The following is a 27,133-nucleotide window of genomic DNA, read 5'->3' as shown; positions in this document are numbered from 1 at the left end:
CTGTGCTGTAGCTGAAAACAATCAATGGCTAGTTGGGTACCAATGACTGCATTTCTCCTACCTCATCTGGAAGTATGTGTCACATCTCTGTGAAAGAGAAATCTAAACATTTTAATCAAAAATTGGCACATCTGGCCCACCAGGAAGATGTTTGGTGCTCATAATTGCAAGCACTAGGCAATATGGATGCATTCACATACTGGCATCTTTTTAAATAACGCTTATCATCTGGGGAATAATATCCAACCCCAGAGGACTTTTGTTGTCTAGTAGGTAGACAAGTGTGCTGTTGTTGTCTAGTAGGTAGAGGACACAGAAGTATTGTCAAACATCCAGTAATGCACAGGAGAGCTTCATGCAAACAAAACCCAAAATGCCAGGAGTGTCAAAGTCAAGAATCCCTTTTTTAAGTCAAACTCCCAGGTGATCACAGACTAAAATTTTCCTTAGATTTTTTTTTTCTTTTACATAGACTTACTTCTGTGCCTAAAGGTGTGACAAGTATGTTCTTAGTGATATTGCATATGGGCAGTAGTTCTCACACTGTACAGTGGTTATAAATGACATGGAGCAGTTTGTTAAAATGCAAAGTACTAGGTCCCTTAAGTAATTTGATTCAGTAGATCTTAGATAGAACCAGGAAAGTATACCAGTCTTCAGATCACACTAATTTAAGGTCTTGGTTGTCAGACTTGGCTGCACATCTGAATCCCTTCGTGGGGGCAGGGCGATACTGATCCCTGGATTCTACCTATGGAGATTCTTATTTAGTTAATCTGGAATGTGACCTAAGCATTATGATTTTAAAATCTCAGTGAGTCTAATATGTAGCAAAGTTTTGCACTCATTGACTGAAGAAACAGTTTGGGCTAAGTCTTTAAAACTAAACCCATTTTCTCAAAAGACAGAGGGAAAGAAAGGGAAAATGTGAGTATGTTCAGCTGGTTGCATTTGGCGATCATAAAACCCACAGATGTAAATTGCTATATCTTCTCATTTCTAAATCAGCTCCTAAGGTTGCAGTACTTAATTTTCACCATAATATTTTTAGTATTCTGTCTAGATGACATTTAGATTAGCATCACTTTGGTCACTGTCCCACAGGGACAAGGCAATCAAACAGCTCTGATGATTGCAAGTTGCGTCAATGTTCCTTGGATCCCTCTATTATTGGGATTGGAAAATTTTCTCATTTACATTGTTATTTAGCATTTCTTGAATGCCAGTGCTGCTCTTCACATATGGCCTGCATAGAAAGTACATTGTATCAGCAATTAACAAATCCATAATGCCAACCACCCCAATCCAAAGTAAGACGCATAGATTAATGAGTCTGCAAGCAGATGTAAGAGGACAGGAATTCTTTTAAAATCTCCAAAAACGCATCCAAAGATTACTTGGGGAAATGTGTTTAAAGCCAAGGTGCTGCCCATGTTCAGAGCCCGTGTCAATCCTGTGGATTAGAATTTGAGTAACTAACAATCACACAGAACTCACTTTTCTTGTCTGTTATTCTAATAGAGTCCATAAGTCAGTAAGTGGTTCCGTCCACCCAGCTGCCCACTATAGAGCCTCAGAAGCCAACTTTGACTCCTCCTTCCCCCACAGTGAGTTACAGCCATTCAATTCCTTGCCCTCTCAATTCTCTTAAGTATCTCTCAAATCCCTTCATTTCTCCCTCTCTTCAATATCATAGTTCAAAACTTCTCTTCTATCCCCTGGACCACCACAGTTGTTTTATTTACTGTATCCTTGCCTCCAATGTTGGCAGCTCACTCCCTCACTCTCAGTCCCTGTCACATAATGGTTCTTTTCATTACTTTTAAAGTGAATGCCTATCTACTTTAAAAGTATAAGTAAGTGAGGGATGTATATATCTTTTTTGTTTACTGTAACTGAAACCTCCCCATCTCTCTCTCTCTCTCTCTCTCTCTCTCTCTCTCTCTCTCTCTCTCTCTCTCTCTCACACACACACACACACACACACACACACACACACACACTGACATTATGATGTTTTATCTGGTGCTTTTTTATTCTTCTTCCCCTGAAGGGGGATAGCAGGGATAGCTGTGTTTTGTGGACCTCAGAGTATAAGGATGGGGTATGACGATGATTTCCACACTCTTGGTCTCATGTTATACATTGACACAGGCATTGTTATGCTTATGAACATAAGCTAAGCACATCTCTGGTTGTCCTTCCAGCTCTGCACAGGTGTTGGCCTGTGAGAGATGCTCTCTAATCTCTAAAGAACCAGCTTTACTTGATAGGAAGTACTTAATAATACATTTCACATAAAAGTAGTCACCCCAGATATCCAAGGAAAAATGCCCTTTGGAGTTTGTCTCTTAATTTAAGCCACATGGCCTTTTCCAGAAGGAAACTTGCTTCCATGAGAAGAGCAGATTTGTTCCAACTCAGACATGAAATCTTGTGAAATATGTTGAATTATCTACCCCAGTGGTGGCCCTTAGCATACTAACCAGTAATATGCATCTTTCGTCTACAATCCCAACAACATGTCTTCATCCTGTGGTCATTAAAATTATGGGTCAAAAAGATGTTTTCAGATGTCCCACCACTTTCAACACAGATGTGATACAAAAAGCCACATGTATTACTGCTTGGACCATTCAGAAGTCTACCATAGGGTCTCCAGGGTGAGACTTAAAACTTTGTTGTCCATTTTTGTGTAGAAATAAAGGAACCCATCTCTTTCTCTTAGTCCTCAAAGGAGAAAATCTATGAAGTGCCAATTTTGGAAATTGGACTTTTTCTTGGGAAAAATGCATACTTTGTTCCACTTTATATTATTTCTCTAATGATCTGTGGGGTTCTTGTTCTGTTCAGTACCTGGACCAAGCCTGAGACACTTCGATGCCTGCCAGTAACATCCATATTCTTGATGACTGTTCAGTTGGGAAAAACTTCTCAACCACTCTGGTCCTAATAATAGTGTGAACGAACCTTGTCATATTGTTGAGTTATAATTACATATATAAATAAATTATAAACAATTCAGAAAGGATCTCACTAGTATATTTTTACCCTCTTTAAACCTCTTTTTGAAATTTTCTAATAACCATCCCCAAAAAGCTATAATGCACACTTGTAATGGTGTAGAAACTGCTTGTTGTTGCTTCCTGTCTTGCTCTTTGTGATACAAACACTTTTGATATATTTGTTTTAGCAGCGTGTCTGAGCCCCAGGGCGTGGGGCATAATTAGAAAAGGGAATGGGCTAGAAGGAAAGGAGAGGGAAGGGGTGAGGCTGGCTTTCATAATGAAGCACTGACTATAGGATGTGAGAGTCCTAATTATAATTTATAATTAACGTAGGATTATACAAACCATCCAGATGAGCAAGCAAGGATGTCTCCTTTTGAGAGGATAATGCTTTGATGCTATCTTGAATTTGTAGTTATTAACTGCTTGGAAGAGACAAAGGAAAATTTTCCACACTAAGATTAAATTCAGAGGAATGATGCTAAAAAATTATAGGGATAAAGAGTTAGCAGGAGAAGTTAAACTGAAAATGTCAAAGGTTAAGAGCATTTGGTGCCAATGTCCTACTTAGGGAGCATCACAAGGAACATCTAAAATATTCTGTCCTGCTCTGGCCCTTTAAGCTTTCATGTTTTTGGGCTGAAACAATTTAGTAGCAAGTAGGATTTGGTTATCATGCTTGTTTAAGGACATTTTCATGGATCCGTAATGCGGTCTGCAGGCATGCATCCATTTGGAGAGAGAGAATATATCATGTTTACAGTGCCTGCACCAACATATGCGGACATTTGCATGTGGAGATGAAAGTATATTTCCTCTTCAGCTGGAGTTTTACCCCTTGTTGGTAGTGATTGGAGGCTTAAAGCTAGTTGTATGCAGAGCTGTGGACCAAGCACTCTTTCCTCTTCTGCTGAATTCACACATTTCTTTTTACACCTGGATTCTGCACTTAATCACCAAATATCTGCAGTATCAAAGGGCATCAATCACTGTACTCTTAGAATTAATTATGCATCCTGACCTTCTTGAAAACACACCCTCCCTTTCAAAAGAAGGTTTTGTGGCCCAGATTACAACATGAATGGGGAGTCGTGCTCACAGGATAATTAAATGCTAGGAATCTTCGTGTTCACCTGGATGTGTAGCAACAGTTTACTGACCCTAAACAGGTCAGTTCCTTACACAGAATGCATTGCATCTTTGACAAGATTGTTCACACTTACTTAATTTCAAGTATCAAAATAAAATGTTTTGCCTTAAAAGTCCCGTGTTTATTTGTATTGAATTAATCCTACAATAGGCACTAATTAATAAGAAGCATTTGGGGAAAGGGAGAACAATTTGCTTAATCAGTATCTTAAAGGATGGGTAGCTGAAATGTGATCGTTTCATTTGACAAAAAAAAATGGAAAAAAGAAAGAAAAATGCAACTCTGGATGTATTATTATTTGTGACATGGATCAAGATGGGAGACTGTGAGGAGAATAAAGATGACAGAACTGGTGCTAACCACGGTGATAAGAACTTGAAGAGCAGCCGACGTGACATCTTTCCTCTCATGCTGCCGAAAATGTCATCTTTGTGAAGGACAGTGAGAAAATGGTTTGACGAAAACTTGAAAGGTGGATTCCAGAGATGTGCGCCATGTCAGATGTGATATAGTCTGCTGTAGCTGCAGAGACCCATTTCTGGCCCCAATGATGGCCTGCAGGTGGGAGAGCTTCCAGTCTTCAGCAAGGCTCCAAAAATGACTGCGCTTGACCTGCATATTGTCTCAAGTTTGTGGGATCATGATCTACAAGAAGTGAGTTGTTAGCCAGTGTGCAGTTAGATGGGCCCACAGACTGGGGATTGCATTTCCATGCACATGTGTGTGTCTGTGTCTGTGCTCCTAAAGCTAGGTCAAAGGCATCCATACATCTACTAAAATTAGAGTGTGAGGAAGGAGTGAATATGGGCTTTATGAGCCTACGTTAGATGAGTAACAAAACCTAACTCTGGATCATCTGAGCAAAGGAACTTTATTGAATGATGTTAAGAGAGGGAAAACCTAAAGAAAGGCAGGGAAAACTGGAATCAAGGCAACTACAGAAGAGTAGGAGGTAAATCCAAGCAGTGGTTCTATAATTGAACAACCCAGAGCTTTAAAAATGTCACAGTCTAGGCTCCACTACAGACAAATGGAATCCAAGCATTGAGGGGGATGTTTTATGTTCCTAAGGTGTGCAGTCAGAGATCAAGGACTCCTGACCTGTGACAACAGCCTGGTTAAGGCCCAGCTACTGGGACAAGCAAATTCTACCTGTTTCTTTTTGGCTTGCATCGTTTACTCAGGGTCAAGTTTCCAGAAGAGAGAGTCTGATAGCTGTGCTTCAGTCATTGTCCAGCTGAGATATACACTGGAAGGAGCTTCCTCTAGAAATCTCTGAGTGTTAATAGTGAGGGTGATAGGACCCCCAACTTACCCTCACCAAAGGGTACACAGAATGTGGCTGAGGTCATTATCTCAAATTCAGGGGCTATAAGTGGCAATGAATGCTAAGAAGCCAAACCCTAGAAAAGCAGAAGGTGCACAGTCAGGGATGAAAGAGAAGCTGTCCAGGCTCCCAGGCATGGTTTCTGCCTAACAATTCATCCTACTCTGGAACTTTCCAACTAAAAGTTTAAAATCCAGCTTCATTCATCCTCTTCTCTCATTCTTTGTGATTCCTTACATATTAAAAATATTGAGAAAGGAACAAGTCACAGAGCCAGTCTTAGGACAATTACAGAAGTAACCCTCACCTCCATGTTTCCAGGGAAAAACTAAAAGCACAAAAGCCTGGCCTCTGTGAAACACCAATACCGTTCTTCTATTGCTGTTTGTCTTACAACCAGTACTGCTTGGATGGTACCTTGGAAACACTGAAAATTCCTCTTTTGGAAAGGATTGGTAGCTCAATAAGTAGACAATGTGCCTCTTGCAGAAGGCCTCTGGGTTCAAATCCATTCCAATCTTAGGGAAATCAGGAACCCTCAATCAAAATCTAAGGTACTCCTTCAAGCCAGGTGCCAGTGGTACACACCTGTAATCCTAGCCTAGCTACTTGAGATGGGGAGGACCTCAGTTCAAGGCCAGCTTAGGCAAATGTGTTTGAGGCCCCATCTCAACCAATAGCTTGTCACAGTGTCACACGCCTGTCATCCCATCTTTGCAGGAGGCTGAGATCAGAAGGATTGTGGTTCTAGACTAGCCCAGGCAAAAGAGTTTGTGAGACCCCATCTCAACAGAAAAATGGTGGTGCACATCTGTCATCCCAGCAACAACAGGAAGCTTAAAATAGGAGGGTCATGGTTCAGGCCAGCCTGGGCAAAAAGTGAGATCCTTTCTCCAAAATAACCAGAGCAAAGAGGAATGGAGACGTAGCTCAAGTTGTAGAAGGCCTGCCTTGCAAGCATGAAGCCCTGAGTTCAAACCTCAGTACCAAGAAAAAAGAATGATAAAAGCACGCTTTCATCTGGACATGGTGGTGCACACCTGAAATCCCAACTACTGAGGAGGTGAAGGTAAGAGAATCTTAGTTCAAGACCAGCCAAGTCAAAGTTGTCAAGACCCTATGTGAGAAACAAGCTAAAAAGCAAAAGAACTGGGAGTGTGGCTCAAGAGTGTGAGGCCCTGAGTTCAGTCCACAATGCCACCAGAGGGATGAGGGGAGTACACTACAGCCCCTGGAAGAGCCTATACTGAGGTTTTGCTTTGTTTGATTTTTTTCCTCTGCAAAGTGATTTTCAGAGTGTGGTCCTGAAAACAAAAAGCACCAGAGAACTTAATAAAAACATAAATTCTTAGGCTCCACACCAGACCTCCTTAGTTAGAAACTGAGTGGGGCCCAGCCATCTGGGTTTACAAGGCCTCCCAGAGATGCTGAGGCATGCTAATGTTTGAGAACCTAGAAAAAGTACACATTGCTTCTGTGGAAAACAGAGCTCCCCAAAATACTGACCACGGTTTTTCACTTTGTAGCTCTGTGTAGACCGCTCTAAACCTGTACAATTAATGTTGACAAATTATAGATATTAGTGGAAGAGAAATTGATGTCTGGCAGAAGTTTAAAAAATAATGAATGCAAATGAAAACTGTACACTTTTGCTTTTCAACAAATATGGTTATAATCTGTGGTCTTTGACAAAGTGTGCTCCTGGGGGCCTCTTCCTGAGTTTGTGAAGCAGCATCTCCTGTTACCAATCCAGAGCAATTCTGGCAATTACAAAGAAATTTGCATTTGATGTCAAAATCATGATTTGTTTTATCACCTGTTTGCACTGGTGAACTCTACTGTGTGCCTTGCAGACCTAATGAGGTTAGTGTGTTTTATTTATGTTAGAATAAAGCTATTCACAATGGCATAGTCGATCAAGAAGCAAATTAAGGAGACTAAAACAGTAAAGTTTTAGTTGTGTACTTTTTTTTTTTTTCCATTAGGGAGATTGGCTGTTCAGAATGGAGTCTGGGAGAGATGATTAGGGAAGTACAACTGCTCTTTAATACCTTTAATAATTACAAATGTGAATCATCAGAACAAAAGGCAGAAAGTTGAATTTTTCATTTGTAATGATGCTCTTTGTAGTGAGAATTAACTGAGAAAGAGAGGTACACACAAGTGTTCAGTTTTTATCACCTCAAATGCAAATGAAAAAGCTGCCTGCCTTAAAAGACTTCTTGGATAATGAATGAATTATGTGATTCATAGAGAAGTTTATCTTCTGATAAAGGCCACAGGCATCTCCAGGCTATCCATGCTAAATGGTTTCCATGATTTTGGCTATGATCTATGAACTGCAAATTATATTAATAGCATTTTTCTCTGGGTTAATTCCGTACTATGAAATGAAATGGTTTTTCCCCAATCAAGCATGTACATATACATGTACATGCCAATCATGTGTGTTCAGTGTATTAGCAAACTGAATTTTGTGTCAACAAAATCCAAAAACCATAACTAAAAGAAATGCTAATGTATAAATGTAATAAGTAACCAAAGAAAGTGTCACATGTATTCTGTGGGAGCCAATGCGTTCATCCTGTGATTTAACTAAAGAATCCTGGACATTTCATGTTAAATAATTTTTAAAAAAGAAGAGGAACTTTTAGCTAGGAACTGGTGGCTTACACTTGTAATCCTAGCTACCTGGGAGGCTGAGATTGGGTGGATTAAGGTTCAAGATCAGGCTGGGCAAATAGTTGGCAAGGCCCCATCTCCAAAATAAGCAGAACAAAAGGAACTTGAGGTGTTACTCAAGTGGGAGAACACCTGCTTTGCAAGTGAAAAGCCCTGAGTTCAAACCTCACCCCACAAAAAAATGAAAATAAATTTTATAATTTAACCTTTGAGATTTTTCCAGAAAAGTTGAAAACAAGGTCACATACCTGTATTCTACAACTTACTTGATATTTACCATTTTGCCTCTTTCTTCCTCTGAGATTGATAGTGTGAAGAAATCAACTGAACAGGGTTTTATTCTCTTGGGGGATGATGTTTTTTTTAATGAAGTGGAGGAGAAGTTTTTTTTCATTTTTCAAATAAGTCACTTTTATTATTTTAAAAGAAGGAAAGATGACCAAATGACCCCAGGAGGTGTATTGCTACGTATTGCCAAGCCTTTTGTGCAGTCAGACTGTATAGTATAAAGGATTTTCCCAACCTCTGCTGGATCCTTGAGAAGGCCTATAAATACGACCATTTGTTTGGTCTCAAGATGACTTGCATTTGCAAATTGAGGAATGTTCCAATAGAATTTTCATGGTGACACACCAACCTGCAAACTGGCTCAGCCAGTAGTCAAAACAGGTCACTAGCGATTTGGGAAGCTGAAGGCTTTGAATGGATCAGATTATTGTGTGTCTAATTTGGCACAGATAAATTTAGGATATAAATATGCAACCTCTTCCTGTATTTCCCATTTGAATGGTCCATAACGAATGGGAGAAATGTGTATGTGACCAGTGGTTACAGAATGATGAGGACACTGAACTAAACTGAAATCACTTATATATCCCAAGATCTTTCTCTTTTATTAGAATGAGCAAGTATTCATAAAAATTGGAAGATAATTGCCCTTCAGTTAATGCATAAGTGCTTTAATTAATCTAAGCATTTTTTATTACAAACTGAAAGTGAGCCATGTAAGATCATTTAACACCAAACAAGACACCTAAAAGGCACCTGGTTTTCATAAGAATTGGTATGCATAATTCAGGGGTCCAAGCCCAAGTGTCTTCAAGAGAGGCAGGTAAGGCAAATTACAGATGTGTGGCCACCTCAACTAAGGAAGGTACTGGCCAATTCATGCCAGCTGTTCTGAATTTTCGAGAGAAACCAGAAACTGGAATGGCATTATGAAACTTACCTAATTTAAAAAATGTTAGCAAGGAGTTCAAATTTTTTTAAGAAGCTATAAACCAAACAGAACGAGTCTAAGACTTGAACTTAACCTGCAAGCCATCAGTTTATACATTTCACAAGAAATGAGCTACAGTTCTATCAATGTCTCCAAAATGATAAGCCCAAAACAACCCATCCATTGTAGAAGAAGCCCGTTCTAAATTGCAGCACAGCTTCTGCAGTCACACCGATCATTGTAGTTGTGGCTTCTAAAGTGGACAGTTTCCTCCTGCTAGAGATTTGATTTGATGGTGTCAGCATGTGAGGTTTCCGTCACTTCATAACATGTCTTCTTTCAGGCCTGATGGAATCGGAACTGTGACTGTTGAAGAAAAGGAACGTTTTGAAGAAATCAAAGAGAGACTCCGAGTACTGTTGGAAAATCAGATTACACATTTTAGGTAAGGATCTGCGGTTCAGGGGCATATATTTTAGAGTGAGACTAGGGAAGCCCAAATAAAAGGATTCATTTCCTAAAACTCTAAGTCAATTAGAGATACACTGGACCATTAGAAATAGCCAAACAGGAAAAGCAAGCCAGTCAGACATGGTTCTTCGGTATCTCACCAACTTCAAATTCATAAGTACATTCTATTCCATTCAAAGAACAAAGCCTTCCTATGTGAGCTGACTAATCATCAACCTATTATAGAAAGGAATTTGAAGCTTCTCCAAGACGCCTAAATAAAACAATAAAAAAACTTATGAATCAGATAACAATGAAAACAGCGGAAAGGCAGTGGTACTCACCAGTCTCCACCTTCTCCACTCCATCAGAAGAAAGACTAGCTGGTCATCCAGAGAAAGGTGGATCAGTCTGGGAGGATTTTATCTTCCCCAACACACTGGAGACAGACAGCCAATACATCTCACACTTGACCCTTAATATCACTTAGCCCACTTCTCCCTTGGAGCAAATTGGGTGTGTCTAATGCTATTGGGCCAGGGATCCTGAAATAGTAACTCAAAAAAAGTAATAGTATGTCTAATAGTTTCTAGTTCTTAAACATTCACAGGTACCAGTTACAGGACTGGAGGCAAGAAAACTATTATCTCATGTTACCTCAGAACAACTTTGAAAGGCACTTCTCTTCATCTAAACAAGGAGTAAAGTGGGACTGGGAGAGGCTAAGGAACTTGCCCAAGGCCACCCAGGGTAGTCTAAGTAGTCCAGCCTGCTTTCTATGCCATGAGCAGTGTTTTAAAGAGCTCAGCCTAAAACAGTCAGTAGAACTCATAGTGGTAACTGACAGAATTCTGTCTATGCCATGAAAATTCTCTTTTTGATGGAACAAGATTTTGATAAAGCATGCTTTATTGCTTGTCACATGTAAAATATAGCAGAAGGTTCAACAACAATGAAAATCCATAAGCAAGGACGATCTGTTAGCAGAATCAGGAATTACTCTAAATACACTTCTCTGTTTCATGCAATAATCCTTTGGAGATTTAAAAAAAAAAAAGTGTTTTTGAATTTCAGCCTCTTTCAACTAATTTTTTTTAATGCTCTGCTCTGTAATTACATTTAAGGTCACGTTTGAGTTACCGAAAACTTCTTCTTTACAATAGAAATTGAAACAGCCTTATGTCATCACTCTAAATATTCTTTTCTGCTGCAGACATTTGCAGAGTCCCTCTTTAGTCATTATTCACACATACACATATATACATTATATACACACATATATGGTGTGAATTCAGATTAACATAACACAATGTGAAAAAATAAAAAGCATTTTCCGATCCTCGGCGAGAGTTGCTATAGGAATCAAATTGCAGCATATTTCCTGCTAAAAAGTAATCAATTTGGACAACCTGAAGAATCTTATATCTTTTTAGGTACTGCTTTCCATTTGGTCGACCCGAAGGTGCTTTAAAAGCTACTCTCTCACTCTTGGAAAGGGTAAGAAGAGAACATGAAAGACATAAAAAGAGACATGCACGTCATTGTAATGAAATATTGTAGTTGAATGATCTAGTCTGTAATTTTCACAGTGTGTGTTTACCATTCATCAGATACCAATATAAAGGTGAAGAAGCTCAAAATTCTAGAAATTTTATCTCCAGACTCCCAAAGAGCAAGGATCTATTGAAGAGATAGTCTGGAGTTTTCTCTCTCATCATGGCTTTTTAGTATTAAGTCACACAAAAGCATTTGCAACTCATTTTAAACTTGAAGTCATTGAGAAGCATAAATGAGTAATGCATTGTCTGGGCCTTTTTAATAACTGCCTTTCTTTCTGCCTGAAGGTTTTGATGAAAGATATTGTTACCCCAGTGCCACAAGAAGAGGTAAAAACAGTCATCCGTAAATGTCTAGAGCAAGCGGCTCTAGTCAACTATTCACGCCTCTCTGAGTATGCCAAAATTGAAGGTAAGGCTCCCTACTGCCCCCCCCCAGTTTTGAATTGAAACCTTGGTATGCCTCCCTAGGAAAGTCTCTCTCTTTTCTGATGGGCACCAGGAAGCAGTGGTCCATCTGAGTATGTTAAGCTAAAACCTAAAAGCATTGAGATGTGGAAGCTTCCTTGGCTATGGCCAATAAATGAATTAAAGAGCAGAACAGGAGCTCAGGCAACAGACTTTATAAGGGAAGAATATTGAATAGGCGATGTTATGAAATAATTTAAGGTCCTTCTGAGAGTTTGTGTTGCCCCTAAATACCTGCTCAGCGACTAATGTTTACCTACGGAAGAGTTTGGTAGGATCGCTACCTTCTTTAAATAGAAGGAAATGAAGCTGTCCATTGTCTGCTACTATTTGAATTAGAAATAGAAAAAGAAAGGACTAGAACAACAGCAAGGTTCTGCCTAACTCTTTCTTGCCCCTTGGAATAATCTTGTCCTTTGAAAGTATTTCAAACTTGGTGGCAGGTTAGTGTCATGCCGTCTCTGGAGGCTCCAAATTGGTTTTAGATCTCATCCATTCTTGTTACTGCAGATCTAGGATTTGAATGCTACTCTCTAAAGTTTTAGGGAAGGGGTCACTGATGACCACATGATCACCCAAATGGCACTTTTGAGTAAACTATTTGAGAAGGTATGGTTCTTTAGGACCTATTCATACGCAAAGGTATATTAATTGCTTTTCATTGTTACCCTGTTGGCTGCTATAGGGTGATTTGAAAGCCACACCCAACTTGACCAGTGGTGTAAGTGTATAAATGTGGAAGTTCTATGTGCAAAACTCAATGTGTCCGCATTCTGGAATCTGATGTTCTCTCACACATGAAACACACCACACCCAGCTAAAACCAGCAAATGCACATGGTCTACGTCAGGATGTGACTGGGGAAGAAAAACAATAAAACTAACCATCCAGACCCCACCGCTTGCCTTGCCAAGTCCTTATTTCCTTAGAGAATTAGGTTAAGATCATGTTAAATTCTGCACATTACATGTCCTCCTCCCTTTCTCAATTTTGTCTGTGTGACAACGCAAATTGTGTACCAGTGGTAATGAATCCATTGTTATGCATCCAGGGAAAGACACTTAAGAATTGGGCACTAAAAGGATGTTTAGCAACTCTTGACTTGCTAATGAGTGACAAAAATAGAGAAAGGAGAAGATCAGTAAAGGCTGTATTAGCAAATAATTGTTCCAGCATTTACGGTCCCAGGACCTACTGATTGGTTGGATTTGGTAAAGTCAACCAGGTTCCTAAAAATTCTAGAAAAGGCCAGAGATGGAATGGGATCAAGAAACATTCAGTTGCCATGGGCTGCTGCCTCCTAGGTCTTGGTTTAGCTATTACTAGTCTTTTAGTAAGATCTGCTCTCTTCTTTCAGATAAATAAATCCAAAAACAAACTTTAAGATCTGTAAGTAAAAATGCATTCATTTCTAAAGTAGATCAGCTGGTCTGTAATTTCCTTTTGTGCCTCAATTCTTCTTGGTTGTGTTAATTATCTTTTGCACTGTGACTTTTAGGTCTGGGGATTCTTTGAAGAAACCAATCCTTTTTTTCCAACTCTCTTTTCAGAGAAGTACCTCATTCCACACTACCTGTTCTCTTCTGCTTCTCTCCTTCCTTGTCCGTGATTGGCTCAGCCACTTTTTGACGTGACCTCTGCAAAAGTGGCTGAGACACCAATTTCAAAGCATGCTGGGATTGTTAATTCAGACAACCCAACATCCTCTGGCTGCATGTATCAGGTTTTCTTTCATGAACATAGTCCACCATAGGCTGGAATATTGCAGCTTTAAAGATATTACTACCAGACAGCTTTCTTTCACAAAGGCTCTGATCCTACTCTCAGAAAAGAAATCTTCCATGTTTATGTTTGAGCCTCTCCGTGAGCATGAACAGCTTAGTTATCTGAGAATTTTGGAAAGAAGTTGTAGTAATATTGCTGGAGACTATGTTTATGAAGAAACACCTCAAGAGCCTTAGATACTAAAGTCTGAAATCCTTAGTATCTTGGAGCCTTAAATCAATAAAATTCTGTTTCCCTTTATTCATGATGTTTTGGTCATTGTATTCTTGCCAACAACTCTAAAGAGACGTGTAAAATCATGGTCACAATCTCTCTCGTGACTCACGGCATGCTGAATGGTTAATCCAGTAGATCTCAAATTTTGAAACTCCTTTTTTCTTTTATCCTGTGTTTATCCCAAAATACTCTGTGGCTATTTTCCCTTGAGCTAATGTAACGTTTTCCTCTAACCTATGACCTTTAACCTCTTTACCTCTGACCTAAGCCTCTTGCATGCCCAAATCCTCTTTTATAGGGAAAAAGAGAGAAATGTATGAGCATCCTGTCTTCTGCTTGGCCTCCCAAGTGATGGATTTAACCATTCGTGAGTACCTACCACCTCCTCACCATGCTGTCTTCACTCTTTCTGTTTTCATTATTTCAAGAAAATCCAGATCCAAACCAACTCACTCTCCTTGCTTCAAGTTTTTTAGCATTGGCTTGTCTGTTGGTTCTGTCTGTGAAACCCAGTGTGAGAAGTCCAGTCACTTTTTATCAGCCTAAACAGGTTAGACAATTAAGCCATTTGTTTGTGATAAACTCAGATTTGTCTGTAAGTTTTTCAGTTATTCTCTGTCTGTGACCTGAATGCATTTTTACTTTGCTTGTGTGTAACCCTAATTTGTAAAGTGCTTGTCACTGGTACACAATCAAAAGGTAGCAGCTAGGCTGGGGAGCAATGCATTAGGTATCAGATAAAGGACATTTGGGGCAAAGTCATTCAGGCCTTCTTTTCCATGTTTAAGTCACCAAACTTTTATGGGTATGAGATCACACACAGTGGTCCATTCTCTGTAAAAATTAGATTTTATATGCCTCCTGTCTGTTCTCTCTCAAGCTGGAAGCTTTTCCTTGTTCTCTCTAGAGATTTTGACTTGTCCTTGTCCTCTAAGCTCTGGCTAGAACATATGACTTAATTGTCATTTGAACAATCTGTGTATGTTTCATAGCTTGATTTCACATTAAACTTAATTTTACTAATTTCCTATTTGTGCAGCATTTTTCCACTTCTATGAAGGAGCCCTTTTTTGCTGGCCCCCACACTTTGGGGCGGTGGGAACCCAAGGGCAACCTTTTCTTCCAATATCATGTATCACACATAAGTGGGGGGCATTTTGGTCCACTTGCTCATTAATCTTGCATATGTGTTCTTGTTTCTCTCTCTCTTTTCTCCTTGTTGTGCTCTCTCTTTCAAATAGAGAATCAAAAGGATGCAGGTGAACCAATTGTATATGCATTATCAATTATCAGGACTGTTGAGTTATATTCAATTCTGTTTTTTTGTTTTTGTTTTATTTAGTAGCTCCTTAAGGTATGTACTCCCAGAGAGCAATGTGGAGTTGCAATAATACTTAAGGAGTTAATTTGTGCTGTCTAAATACATCTCATGCCCATTTGATGTTGACCTTTACAAAGGCATAAGCTTTGAAGGAACAGAATTCTGGTTTGCTGTAGAGCTTCATTTCATCCTTGGTTTCAGGATCGAGTGATTTGGCCTCATGTGTGTTTTTTTTAAAAAGTTGCTGAACCAAACGAATCTTCCTTTTTGTTTCTCATTTCTTTTTTCTGTTTTCTGCCCTATGGGGAAGTTTGCGTTCTTTTATATATGTTTACTGGCCAAGACTGGGAGAAGTTGTGTCCATGTTGTTTTTGTATGTATTATGTTATAAAACAGGAAGTCTAGGCAGGATGGCTGAGCAGGGGCTGTTGCTAACAGTTTCACAAGGAGGAAGTTCTCTGGCTTTGTTTTGGTCTCAAGACTTCTGAGCCTATTTTGAGGAGTGCTCTGACCTAAAACATTAATGAATGTATAATATCGATCATTGTCTTTAAAACTCAAAGGATCCTCCAAAATAATTATCATTTAATCAAAGTTTACTGTTGAGTGTATTTCAGAACAATTCAGAAAGCATTATTGAGTATGTGGCAAGCACTTGGTTATCAAGAAATACTTGAAGCCTCACAAACCTATGTTCAAGACACATGAGCCTTTTTCTCTCTGTTAGGGAAGGTATTCATTCATTCATTCACTCATTCATTCATTCATTCATTCATTGAACAAGTGCTAGTGGGAACCTACCTTGTAACATGTACAGTGATAAAAGCCAGGAATTGTATAAACAAGAGTGAAATAGCTGTTAGCTTCATGGAGCATCTGTGCATATGTGCAAATTACAAATTCAATTCACTGTAACACCTGTTGGTTGAGTTAAGTGTTAGATCCATGGGGCATTTTCAGAAGACCATGGTAGTCTTCACAAGGTTATATGGTTTGCTTTGCATCTTGACAGATGAATTAGAATCAGTTAAGGAGAGCTGGGGTTGGAGATTGGAAATACATTCTACTAGAGTAAAATATGCAAATACATAAAACCATACAGCTAATAAAAATAACTCACATACATAATAACTTTCCTATAGAAAATGCTTATTTCATGCATATCATAGGCCAGGTATGAATCTACATGCTTTATATATATTAACTTATTTAAGCCTCAAAACTCCTTAAGTTGTTATTCCCATTTTGGAGATACATAAACCAAGGCACAGAACGTATAAAAACACACTCCCAGAAGCATAAGTAGTGGAGCCAGAATCATTCAGGCCAGGTATGATGGTGCCTGCCTATAATTCCAGCACTCAGAAGGTGGAAGTAAGAGCCCCACAGGGGGTATATAGCAAGTTCAGTGCCACCTCAACTGCATAACAAGACCCTGTCTCAAAAAACAAAAACAGTGATGTGAGCATAACTGAAGTGATAAAGCACTTGCTTAGCAAATGTGAGGCCCTGAGTTCAATACCCGATACCACCAAAAAAAAAAAGAAAGAAAGAAAAGAAGAGAGAGAGAGTTCTGATTACACCTCATGGTCCAAAGTTCCTTCACCAGGAATCTCTGATGATTTTTGCATGTATATGGACTTTTCAGAGGAAAGATTCCAAAGGTCTTACCTTCAAAGGTAACAGAGCAAATGATGGTTCTTTAAGCAAGAAGGCAGCTTGGCATTCAAACTCCAGATAAATCACACTAGCAGCAACAGAGAGAGGGGGCTGAAGTGCAGGAAAGCAGTAAAACTGGATTTAAAATGCAAGATCAAAGCAGAGATGGGTTTGAAGTTTGGCACATTGGAGGCCTTTTCTAAGCATATTGGGTCTCAGTTACAACTGCCCTGATAACTTCTTCTCTAATCTTAAGATAGTTTTCTTTCTTATCCTCCCTGTTGCAATTTCCTTAGGGAACAGAGCACAAATACATGAGTGGCTTTGCACAACCAACTATATGGAGGTAGCACAGAACTGCCAGGGTTATAGGTGCAAATTGGGTTGGAGGCCAGACGGTGGGGCTAGACTATAGACAGCCCCCCAAGACCTTGTATTCAGGCTGTGCTTTCAGAGTCCATAGGACTCTGCAGATGGCTTTCTGTGGATTTAGGCTTTCTGTCTGGTGGCATTATTAGAAATTAAATGTTCAGTTTAATTATACTATCTCACCAAAAAAAAAAAAAAAGATGCAAAAGACTGCTAGTCTATGAGAGAAAAGCTGTGATCTTGCAAATGAATTCTATTATTTTAAATGCATTTCCATTTAAACCATCACATGTTCTGAACAGAGCAAGCTTTGAGAAAGTCTACACTCCTATTGCTGTTTTGCCTCAGTTCTTGGCTAAAAACTTGTATAATTTTCTGAGCATCATAATGACTCCATTGGAATTTGAAATAAAACAACATTTTCCTTCAAATATGCCAAGGATTTGAAAAATTGGAAAGATAATGATTTATAAAGACAAGGATGGAAAGATGGATGACAGAAATAGAAATAAGTAGATAGGTTAGAAAGAAATGTATATACAGAAATAGATAGCTCTGTATGTAGTTGGATAGATATGTGGATGGATGGTCAGTGGATGGATCAATAGATAGATAGACAGACAGATAGACACCTACCTTGGGCACTTACACAATGCTAAGGACTTTACGTAGAGGACATGATTGGTATTTACTCTAGTCTCACAAAGAGGGCTTTGTTATTGTCCCATTTATAAGTGAGAAAGGTGTGATTCAGGAGGATAAGTGACTTTCTCAAGCAGAATTTGACCACATGTCTGACTAAATTCAAACACCATAGTTTTTGTCTCTTTCTACCTTACAGATGTTCTAGAGGATGTGGTGGACACTTGGAAAATATCCATTCATTTAGTAGACAAAGTCAAAACTATCTACAGTTTTTAATATAAAAGACTATAGACTATCAAAACAGTCCCTTTGGGGATGAGATCATTGCCAAAATCTTCATATTATGAAGTCTTCCTGAGGACAGTTGAGATTCCCTAAGATTGACAAAGAACTGAGGACTTCTTTCCTCTCCATTTAATAGGAATCTTCTACAGTAGGTCAAATCCATCCAAAGCTTGTCCAAGCAGATTCTGTGGTATGGAGGTTCTGTATCTTTTGCTATCTCCAGTCAAATTTCCCACAGGTCTAAGGCCTGTTAAAAGAGACAGAAAACCAAGCTCTCTATACTTTCCAGTACAGCCTCATGTCTCCATACTCACAATGCAAAGCCATTCACCCTGTTATCTTCACCAGGGGGAGAAGAGAACATAATTCCTACCCTTGTAAGATCTAGGCCATTCTTAGATGATGACAGTCTTATGCTTCGTATCTTCTACATGTTTTTTCTCTTTTCGTCATTTTGTTCAGGAATGCATAAATCACGATTTCCAAGCCTAAATTATTCTGTGGAGTAGCACCTTATTTATAATTTAAAAAAAAAAGTGAGAGGGACAAGAAGGAATGATTTTGGAAGGGAAGAGGATGTGTTAAAAATATGCCATGAACAAAAAAAAAAAAAGAAAGAAAGAAAGAAAAGAAACCAGTATCTTTTCTAACAGGTGATAACAACTCATTTATTGGGCAATTACTATATGCCTGGTGGTTATCTGCATATCTCATTTAATTCTCACAAGAATCCTAGGAGATAAGTGTTTCATTATCTTATATCATTGGTTGAAATAAGCCATCAATGACAAGATGCACCATTAATGTATTACTAAGAATGAAGTATTGCTGCCAGCTAAATTTTGTGGCATGCCACAAATGAAAGATGCATTCAGATTTCAGCAATGTTAAAATGTGCTTTGTACACTCAATGGGATATGAAGTTATTTTTTTGTGCATGGTAATCCTGAAGTAGAAAGTTATTAAGTGAAGCCAGGTCTGGTGGTACACACATGTAATCCCAGTACTTAGGAAGTAGAGACAGGAGAATTGTGAGTTCAAGGCTAGCCTGAGCTATGTTGGTTGACTTTGCCTCAAAAGAAATAAAGTAAGAAAGAAAAAAAAAAAAACCATCACAAAAAGGGCTGGTGGAGTGGCTCAAGGTATAGTCCCTGAGTTCAAGCCCCAGTCCCGCAAAAAAAAAAAAAAGAAAGTTATTAAGTAACTTGGTAAACAGCTGGTTTAGTTGCAGAATTTAATTTTAACATGAGCCATTCTAATTCTACTACCTATACTTTCCACTTCTACGCTATGAAATGTTTATGATTTGTAAGCAATAAAATGATAAAACAAATGAAATATAAAGTTATTAGATAATCCCAAAGCTTCATTTGGTAGACCAGGAAGCCAAACACTAGAGAAAAAAATCCAGACTCAGCATTAACTGAGTGGTAACTCTAGTTTATTGTCTTATATACTCTTGGGGACCACCAGCACCCCACTATCCCTTTAATTGAGAAGATAATGGCCCCATCTTCAATGCATTAACTGGCCTGAGCTTCCACCACAACACGTGATAATATCTAGCATCCACATGTTAGAAGACAGATGCACAAACCCAAAGAAACACTACCTCAGGACCAGCGTGAGCATTCAGCCATACCAAAAACTTCAATCACAGCTTCTTTTAACTTCTGTAACTTCATTCTTATTTTCTGTAAAAGGTGCTAATAGTGGTTCCTCCCCCAAAGGATCATAAAACACATTCTTCAAATACAGCTGTGCCTGGCACAGAGTATCCACGGTTATGTGTGTATATTAGTTGTTAACTGTTTGCTCATTATTATTTAAAAGCGCATTCTAAATCTAACTCTGTAGTGTAGGCATAATTTTTGAACCTAAAACAAATTTTAATGTCAGTCATTGAGAACATTGTTGGAACGTGGGTGGATGCTGATTCAGGAGGTCTGGAGTGGGACCTCAGGATCTGCATTTCTAACGAGCTCCTAGGTAATGCTGAGCTACCAATTGAGGCATTGCTCTTCAGGTGTCTAGGGAATGTAGGAGGCATCAAATTATCTTTTAAGCATAAATTTCAAATAAGACATTGCCATCTAGTTCCATATGTATTTGGAATAATCACTAAGTAACAGGCTCCAGGGGAAGATGCAATGACCAAAAGTAGTCGCCTTCTCTACCCTATGGAGCCAACACAAAAGTAGAGAACGTAGGCATGGAATAACCCATTAAAATCTAATGACTACAGTAAAGAGGAGACGCAAGATGCTCCAGGAGAACAGTGCAAGAGGAGTTCATGCAGGTCAGTGTCTTGGATGTACTGCACCTAGAGGCTAGTGCCAGATGAGGGCATCATGGAGGCCAAGGGTTGGAATGGAGGCATTTCCTGATCTCATTGTAGTGATTATTACCTCTATCCACTATCCTCCAGACTCCTTAAGATTCTGCCCAACAGAGCTCGTGGCTATGTACATGAATGCTTATTAGAGACTGGGTGGATATTTAATAGTATTATTACATCAATATTCTTGCTATAGCAAGTGACTCAAAAAAAAAAACTCAAATAGCATAAATAAGAAAAGGGATTTTTTTGTTGTTGTTGTTCCATGTAGCTAGGAAAACTTTGGAGGAATTGGCCTCAGAGATGGAGAAATTCAGTGTGTTCTCATATCTCCAATTGCTGACAGTGGTTTATAGAAGAAAAAGAGCTTTCTTCTGCAGGCAACTATATAAAATTCCAGAGAAGGATCTCATTGATCCATCTAGTGTCATCTGATAACCTTTAAACTACTCATAATAGGCATGGTGGTGTGAGTGCTATGGTTGACCATGCTGGTCTCACATAGCTGCCTCTGTACAATAACTTCTTTGACTTTCCCACCAGAACCACAGGGAGATAATTTCCTAAGGAAAGTTACTGTGTGCACAAGGACAGCAGATATCCACTACAGTATCCATCCAGAACTAAGCTTACTTTTCTTAGGTGCAACAGCTCAGTCTTAAGGATATAGTCTGTTTGGATGCAAACATAGCAAATTAGAGAAGGAAATTATCACAAAAATATTAGTTATCCCTTGTAGGTACAATAAAAAATTAAATTAAAATATTTTTATTTGTCTTAAATCCTTTTTAATTGCATCAAGACACCTGAAGTTATTCTCTGTCTTAGAGGGTCTTAGAGGTTCCAGTATGGTGTTTACAACTCAGCATTGCAGCTTAGTACATCTGTTATTTAACCAGGGGCTTTGGGTGAGTGGTGAATTTGCTGTGTAGTTTCTATGTATAGTAAAAACTCAGAATGTTTTCTTTTTCATGAATGCACTGCATTGGGCAGGACACACTGAGGATTTCCTTCCATCACTGAGGATCTCCCCAGAGTCAGGAAAGGTTCTATGCCTTAGCAAGTCTATAGGACTTGCTGAGCAGAGGGAGAGGTAGATATCTATGTGTAAGTTGCTCTTACTAAGGACCCTAAGTGCTCAAGTGGAGCATTTCCTGAGGAGTTGGCCTTTGTTATGGAATATGACAACGTAACTTGTTAAAAAGGAATATGTCAGAGGTTTTTGAGCAGCAGTGTGGCAAGTTCAGATATATGTTTTACGGGAATCACCTTGATGATGCACGGAACAGAATGAACTGTAGAGAAGAGGGACTAATGGCTGACTTGGAGACTTTAGCAACTGCGGAGGTTGAGATAATAAGACCTGAATCACATGTCCATCCCCTTGGCAAGAGTGTGGGCACATACTGTAATACAGTGGGATTAAAATATCAAGATATGTTTTGGAGGATTGGAGAGGCTATGCCATCCAGGTCTTTATGGAAAAGAGAGAAAGATGGCTCCAATAACAAGAGTAGAGAAAATAATCCATGATTCATCTATCAGTCTTTGTCATGTATACCTCATACTGCCTGAGAGATAGAATCCTCAGGAGGGGATTAACAGAGATTCAAGGGGATTATGGACAGTATATGTCATGGGCAGTGTCACTAAAGAAATTATGTTGAGTTGTAACCCCACTGTCTTTGGTCCATGTAGCCCACATTCTAGGGAAGAAGGGTTCCCTGGAAAGGATGATGTGTCTGTCTGCTTAGCTTTCTGTTCTTCCTCAGGCTTTTATCCACCTCCATCCCCAAATCATAGCAAATTTGTACAGGCTAGTTATTTTCAGCAATACCATAGTACAAACACTGGCATCTTCAACCACACATCAATGAGCTGGAACTTGGTAGTAAGTGGGCTTTTTATCAATCATATCCATCTCTCATGTGATATTTCAGGGGCTGGCAGATTCGCTTGCTGGAACCAGAGATGATCAGGTTATTTAAGGGCTAATTGGAGTATCTCTTGCTGCTGGATGATTCTCTTCCTTGGCTTTGCTGAGCGTGCAGAGGAATTCTCTTTTTGTTTTTCTACAGTCACATTTAACTCTCTCTTTCTCTCTCTCCCTCTCTCTGGAAGCCAAGCAGATTTAATTGTGTAAACATGAGCAATGGTAATTGGGTAAATGAAGTTGGAAACCAAGGTATGATGTTTTTGTTTTGCTCTGTGAGAAAAAAAAAATAGGGAGCTTGTTTTTCTATGGTGGCAAACCTCACTGTCAGAATTCTGGACAGACAGTTGGCAGGAGGGAATCAGTTTGTGAATTCCTAATCGAGACCCATTGAGCTGAGACATGTATCTGCTGCCTCACAGGTTACAGATGAACCCTAGGAGTGCATCATCATTTTATTAACCACCATTATTATTAACTCATTCAACTACCTAGTGAGAAGGATAGAGAGTTTCCATGAAAACTCCACTCTCGGGTGACAAACATTTGTTGTAAGAGCCATGAGGACGTGTGACAGAGAGATGCCTAACTTTAGGGAGTGCTGTCAACAAAATAGAAAACATGAGCTGTTTTTTTTTTTTTTTTAAAAACAAAACGGTCAGTAGTTGCCTTCCTTTAAATTTGATCTTCTAAATTCTATTAAATTCTATTTACATACAATCTTTCCCAAACAGTTTAACTTAGAAGAAAATTGCAAAGATATTTTTAATGCTATGTTCAAAGTACCAGTGTGGTCCGGGGCAAGAAAAGGATGCCATCAAGTCTTGCTTTTAATAGATGGCTTTGCCAGAATATTATATTTATCCATATTCTCCCTCCTTTTTTCTATTAATGTCACTAGAATTCTATTTCCTATATGCCTGCAGTAAAATTCATTTTCCCAATTGAAAATTCAAGCAAACCAAGAAGCAAACTTGGCAGTGGAGTGTGTCCTTCTCACCATACAGATTGCCTTATAAACCAGAACCATTAGAAAGGAGCAGGTCCAAGGTTAATGAGGCACTCATTAAAGAGAGAGAATTGTAGAGACTGCTGGTGCTCTGCGTCTGTACGGAAGGAGAGGCTATTGTTACGAGATGTTTGTAGTGCTGATATTGTAAACCACATGACAGATGGGTCAAGTGCTGATTACAGTATTCTAACATTTGGAATAGCAAGTAACATATTTGATAAGCTGGCAAGTTTTTATATATGATTCAACCCACAATATAAAAGCCATGAGAATTCCAAATTGAAAATAATTAAATGAGCTGGAAACAATCAGATACCACACATTTTTCCCCCAAATGACAGATTTTGACATGTTGAAATTCCACAAAGGGAGCAAGAATATTTCCTAGCTTATTTGAACTAATAACGGCCCTTCATCTGCTTTTGCAAAGCAATGAATTCCAGCCTTCTCACAATGTGGGAGGTAACAGTAAACGTTTGTAGGAACCTTAGACTTTATGAGATATAGCGCATACCTTGTTTGATTTGGTCTTGTCAACAATCCTGCAAGTACACAGAAAAAAAATTAAAATGATTCAGTTTTAAGAGAGGGAACTAAAGCATGCAGAGGGTTAGGTAGCAAGTGCAAGGTTACCTAGAAAGTAAGTAGCCTACAGAAGATGGATGAGAAGCCAGATCTCCCAACTATTATGATATGTTATGTCCTGTTTCTGGTCATGTGAAAGGAAGAAAGAGCTATTAATATACAGGTGTTCTTTGTGGTTAAAAAAAAAAAAAGCATATCTTCTTCCGGTCAATATGCTGTCACCATCACTCATATGTATCTATCTGGATAGAGCATCCAGTATTTGCATTCAGCTTCTGAGTGTCTCGGTAGGGATGGTACTGGAGATGCTGGTAAGAGTCCTTGTCAAATCATGTCACACCTCTGTAATGCTGAAGTAACTCCAGGAAAGCAGCAACTCTCCATTTGTGTTTTATCATTTTTGCTTGTTTGGTTGTTCTTTTCAGAATTTGTCATCTTACTTGTCAACCTTTGTTAAAGTCACTTTGTCTCTTTACTTTTTTTTTTTTTTTAATGCTGTCTCTCTTCACCTGAGCAGCTCCCCGGTCACATTCTGGGCCTCCTCCTCCACCCACCCAAATGCAGACCAGCATGTTATATCAGAGGTTCAGAGGCATGCCTAGGCCAAGATCAAGTACTACAAACCTCTATCATTCCTTTACTCAGAAGCTTATTAGTTTAGTTGGCTTTTCTGTTCACTTTCTTCTTGAAATTTTCAGTTTGTAATAAGCTGAGGCTCAGGCTCTCGAGTTTAAATATTCCAGGTTTCAAGATATTCAAAAGAGAGCGTTTATTCCCAAATGTCCACATTTTTTTGTCTAGCTATGTCTGACATATGCAACATTTTCAAATCTCAATGTCAGCACAAAATAACATTGTTGTTGTATAACATTTTGCATGACAATTTTTTATATGTTATGAGCTTCAATTCTGTTGTATGAAATGTTTCCTAAGTATACTGTATTTTTAGTTTCCCTCTTGTCAGTGCTCCAGCTAGTGCAAGATTTGGGGGACAGGAATATTGTAGTACATTTCAAGACAGCAGAAGTGACAAAAAAAAATCATTTCTAAGCACAAACTTCTTGACCTCTGTGGTGGGGAGGGAGGGAGGAAGTGCTGAAGGATTTTTGCACAATATTTTCTTTAAAGACAACATCTTAGGGAAATAATGTCTAGTACATTTTTGCCACTTAGCTAGTAAATCGGCAACGCAGAGGAACAGGAAAATAGTGCTTTGTCTCACAAAAGTGGCTTGATCTTCAGATAATGGAATCATATTTAATTAATAGTAAATGAAAGTCTGGCTACATGGGTTAATTGGCAGATCAAGTGTTCTAGATTAAAGGATCCTTAACCCACTTACTTAATGGTTGTGTGTTAAAGTAAAATTGCAAAAGGTTTTATTAAACATACTGTCTGTATATATACATCAGGCATACACATGTCTGTGTACATGTGCACACACTCATGGAATGACTGCGTGTACATGCACACGTTATGTGTATCTATTGATATATATTGTAGTCAATCTAAGAGTACTGCATATTAAAACAAATCTTCAGGTGGTCCTAGATTAAGCATCTTGGATTTCTCCAAACATAAAAATAATTTATACTTTAAAAATAAGTGTATACAAAAATACTGGTGGGAATTATTTCACTTCCGTATCATATGTCATGTATACCTAGAATTCCCCTAGATTCAGTAAATGTTCTATCCAAAAGGACAATGGTCTCTGTTTTTAAAGTGGGAGATTTCAAAGATGTACCCCAAGTGGGATTTCCTGCAGGTTTGTATTAATGTGCAGGCTTGTCTGGTTACTAGAAAGTGTAAGTGTGTAACGTATGTATGTGGGTGTATGTGTCAAATGGGTAATAAGCATAGGATGGGGAATTTGCAAATTGATGTGTAAATGTGAATATCAACTAATTAAAAAATAGTAGCCTGTACATATTTACTATCAAAATGCAAATACCTCACTCTACACCTATTACCCAAACATATATACACAGTATGTTTGTAGATATGCCTGAAAGTCGATTAATGAAATTATGATAGTCTACTTATGAAATTACAAACAGGTCAGGTGCCCCAAAAGCACAGACGTCAATCTTGGCACTCATTCTTTTTCCAAGTATTTTTGTTCTGGACCAAGCAATGAGCTTTCAGCACCAAACCTCTCCCATGTCCTCACTGGGTGTTGGCTCTTCTTTATCAAATCTGTATATTTGTGTTGCCCACATTCCCACCTTCATGCTCCAACCAGATCCAGCCACATTTCTGCCTGGCCATGACAGAGGTTATGGAGATTCCATTGACCAGAATCTACAATGCCCATTTTCACATCAGCCATCAAGCCTACTGGGACTGAAACTTTCAACATCTGGATAATCTCACCCCATCCCATTCATCAGTCTTAGCTCCCACTGACTGGAACATTCTTCCTTCATAGTGTTTCACTGAACTAATTTTCATTGCTTAAATACTAAATTACTAATGACCTGATATGTTCATGCACAAAAGAAAATTAAAAGGCCTTTTTTTAAAAATGCATACTCAAAATTTATATCCTTCTTTTACAATAACTTTATCATGATATAATCAATATAATATAAAATGCACCTATTTAAAGTACACAGTCAGGTATTTTAAGTATATTCTTAGACTTGTACTGCCATCACCACTATCTAATTTTAGAACATTTCATCACTCCCAAAAGAAACCAGTGTCCTTCCTTTAGCAGTCATTCCTTATCTCTCCTCTCCCTTGACCCCTGGCAACCATTAACTTTTTCTGTTTCTTTGGATTTGCCTATTCTTGACTTTTCCCAAAAATTTAGCCAGGCAGTATATGGCCATGTGTGACTCAAAAAAGGTGTTTTTTAAAGAAAAAAAATTAGCCACCTTCTACGATTCTATTTAAAATCTCTCCCCACCAAAATAAAACAAAAACTTCCTATGAAGTATTAGGAAATTCTCTGTCAACAAACATTTTAATGCCAAAATCAAAGCAGATCTGCTTAGATGAAAATTAGTTTCAGCAGACACTTTGTGAACATGCTTGCCTATCATGGAATTATACTGAGTAAGTCCTAGTTCCCTCCTTGTACTCTAAATGATTCTAATACCTCCAAGTCCGAAGGGGGC

General features: G+C 38.7%; 1 protein-coding gene across 12 annotated transcripts in view; it reads left to right on the top strand.

Moving 5' to 3' along the window:
* Cadps (calcium dependent secretion activator) overlaps positions 1–27,133 on the top strand; it is a 450,183-nt gene that overhangs the window by 323,658 nt on the left and 99,392 nt on the right. For 4 of the 12 annotated variants that reach the window (XM_074044111.1, XM_074044112.1, XM_074044104.1 and 1 more), the window contains exons 14-18: positions 9,730–9,831; positions 11,270–11,333; positions 11,681–11,804; positions 14,160–14,228; positions 15,103–15,120. In XM_074044111.1, the coding sequence (XP_073900212.1) occupies positions 9,730–9,831; positions 11,270–11,333; positions 11,681–11,804; positions 14,160–14,228; positions 15,103–15,120 (377 nt within the window). The remainder of the gene's footprint in view (positions 1–9,729; positions 9,832–11,269; positions 11,334–11,680; positions 11,805–14,159; positions 14,229–15,102; positions 15,121–27,133) is intronic. The other 8 variants (XM_020172817.2, XM_074044105.1, XM_020172794.2 and 5 more) reach the window with 3 other exon arrangements.

The sequence above is a fragment of the Castor canadensis genome, chromosome 10 (genome assembly GCF_047511655.1).
Source record: "Castor canadensis chromosome 10, mCasCan1.hap1v2, whole genome shotgun sequence".
Lineage (NCBI taxonomy): Eukaryota > Metazoa > Chordata > Mammalia > Rodentia > Castoridae > Castor > Castor canadensis.
The sequence above is the reverse complement of the archived record's forward strand: the minus strand, read 5'-3'. Positions and strand labels throughout refer to the sequence as shown.